The 1,873-nt window shown below is 38.9% G+C and overlaps 1 protein-coding gene across 1 annotated transcript in view; it reads left to right on the top strand.

Annotated features, from left to right (window-relative positions):
• The window catches only part of col28a1 (collagen, type XXVIII, alpha 1), a 66,963-nt gene that overhangs the window by 14,904 nt on the left and 50,186 nt on the right, over nt 1–1,873 (top strand). Inside the window, exons 6-7 of the mRNA XM_015402155.1 lie at nt 768–821; nt 906–950. Coding sequence (XP_015257641.1) covers nt 768–821; nt 906–950 — 99 coding nt within the window. The remainder of the gene's footprint in view (nt 1–767; nt 822–905; nt 951–1,873) is intronic.

Genomic DNA, 1,873 nt, shown 5'->3' with positions numbered 1-1,873 from the left:
TCTCAAGACTTGAGACTTGACTTGGACTTGCAAAAAATGACTTGTGAACATGTCTGCTGCTGTGAGACTGAGACAAGGAACCCCTGGTTGTTGCTGCCCTGACTGCTGAGCTGCAGCTGGACGAAACTCAAGCCCTCTAATGGACACGGAAAGAAAGGTTGATGATTAGGGACAAAACAGACAAGTCTAAAAATGTTTTTAACTAATTTAAATTAATAGAATCAAACACAACATAGATCAGGGTAATTATCTGACAGCCGTCATAAATTGATATATACCCAATTCCTATATATATATATATATGCCATAGCAGAAGGTTGCTGCATGTTGGAGTAGCTTTGGTAGCTTGACTCTGATATCCTGTTTTTAAAGAACTTCAGTCCCTCCGTTTGTGGCTCAGTCTCTTTTTCTCTGTTTTTTGTTTTTTTATTTGTATTTTGAATTCTGTGAAACTGTTTGTTGATGTATCGTTTCAGCTTTTGTTAACTATCTGCTCCTGGGCGTAAGAAATCAACTGAGGATGGTTGTTATGGTAACTTATCATAACAAGGTTCTGAAAAAGGAAATGCAAATTGTCTTCTTCTATTGTTAAATGTCTGACTGACCTTCTTGGTTCAAGAAAAAATTCACTTATTATAAGAAAAAATGACTTATCTAGATTTAAATTTTTTTTTTTTCATTTCCAAAGCAATGCTTGAGTGTCCGTAGCTCATATTGCTCTGGCATACCTCAATCTCTTAGGTTTGCCTCATTTTTCTGTGATTTAGGGTAAACCAGGGAAGCCTGGGACAGACGGCGCTCCAGGACCAAAAGGATCTCAGGTATAGTTTGATTTATCTCCATGTTCTCCAGTCTGTGAAAAGTGTTCAGTGATCAGCTGCTTTGTTTCTATTCAATGACTTCAGGGAGAACCTGGAACCAACGGACGTCCAGGAATAGAAGGCCTTCAGGTACGTCGCCACATTGCCATGGGAACCGCTTTACTGCATTTACAAGCGTTTTATGGAAACAAGATTGAGAGCTTTAAAGCTCAGGTAGTTTAACAGAAATGATGAGATGCAGGAGGCGGCTGCAGAAAATGTGTCATTTCTGAATGTTTGATTTATGGTGTACAGATAAACACATTTACATGTTAGCAGATGAGGAGCCATCCACGGCTCCAGCCTTATCAAATTATTACACTTTGTTCTTAGCTGAAGGACGCCACTCTCATTCCATTCCCAAATGTTTGCTACGTACAGAATGAAGAATATTACTATATATCCTTACAGAGGAACTGCCTTAATTAGATAAACTCCCAGGGAAAACATCAGTTCTGACTAGGGCTGTAAATCACATCCATCATGGCGATTCGATTCAGTATCAATTTCCTGACCCAACGATTCGATTATTTTCGAAACTCAAAAAAAACACCACAAAAGGATTCGATAATTTTTTTTTTATTTTTTTTTTTACTCCTTACAGTCTAGACAATGTTTTAAATTTGAAATAAATCAATGAAAGCTGTAATATCGTTATGCATTTTATTTTAGAATCAACAGCAAATAACAGAAGTAGAAAAGTTTTGCTCCACCTATTCCTATTAAAACCTCATTCACTGAAAAATAATAAAACCCCTGCGTTATAGATTCTGAAAGGCTTTACATCAGAAAATACTGCAGAAAATCAGTGCAATGAGTTCAATACCTTTGCTCCAGACGTCCCGCCCCCTCCACAGACGCTCCGCTGCTCCTCTCCCAGATTGTAGCTGACCGCAGACAGGAGGCCGGCTTGTTTTGTTTCTATGACCGAAATTGCGGAAAACAACTCGTGAAGTTTGACCCGCTAGAAGAGCGAGGTGCGCGAGAACGATGGAACACTTTTTCCACCTGGA

Source organism: Cyprinodon variegatus, unplaced genomic scaffold, assembly GCF_000732505.1.
Source record: "Cyprinodon variegatus isolate N-32 unplaced genomic scaffold, C_variegatus-1.0 Scaffold1308, whole genome shotgun sequence".
NCBI lineage: Eukaryota > Metazoa > Chordata > Actinopteri > Cyprinodontiformes > Cyprinodontidae > Cyprinodon > Cyprinodon variegatus.
Note: the sequence above shows the minus strand (reverse complement) of the source record. Positions and strands in the feature narration are given on the sequence as shown.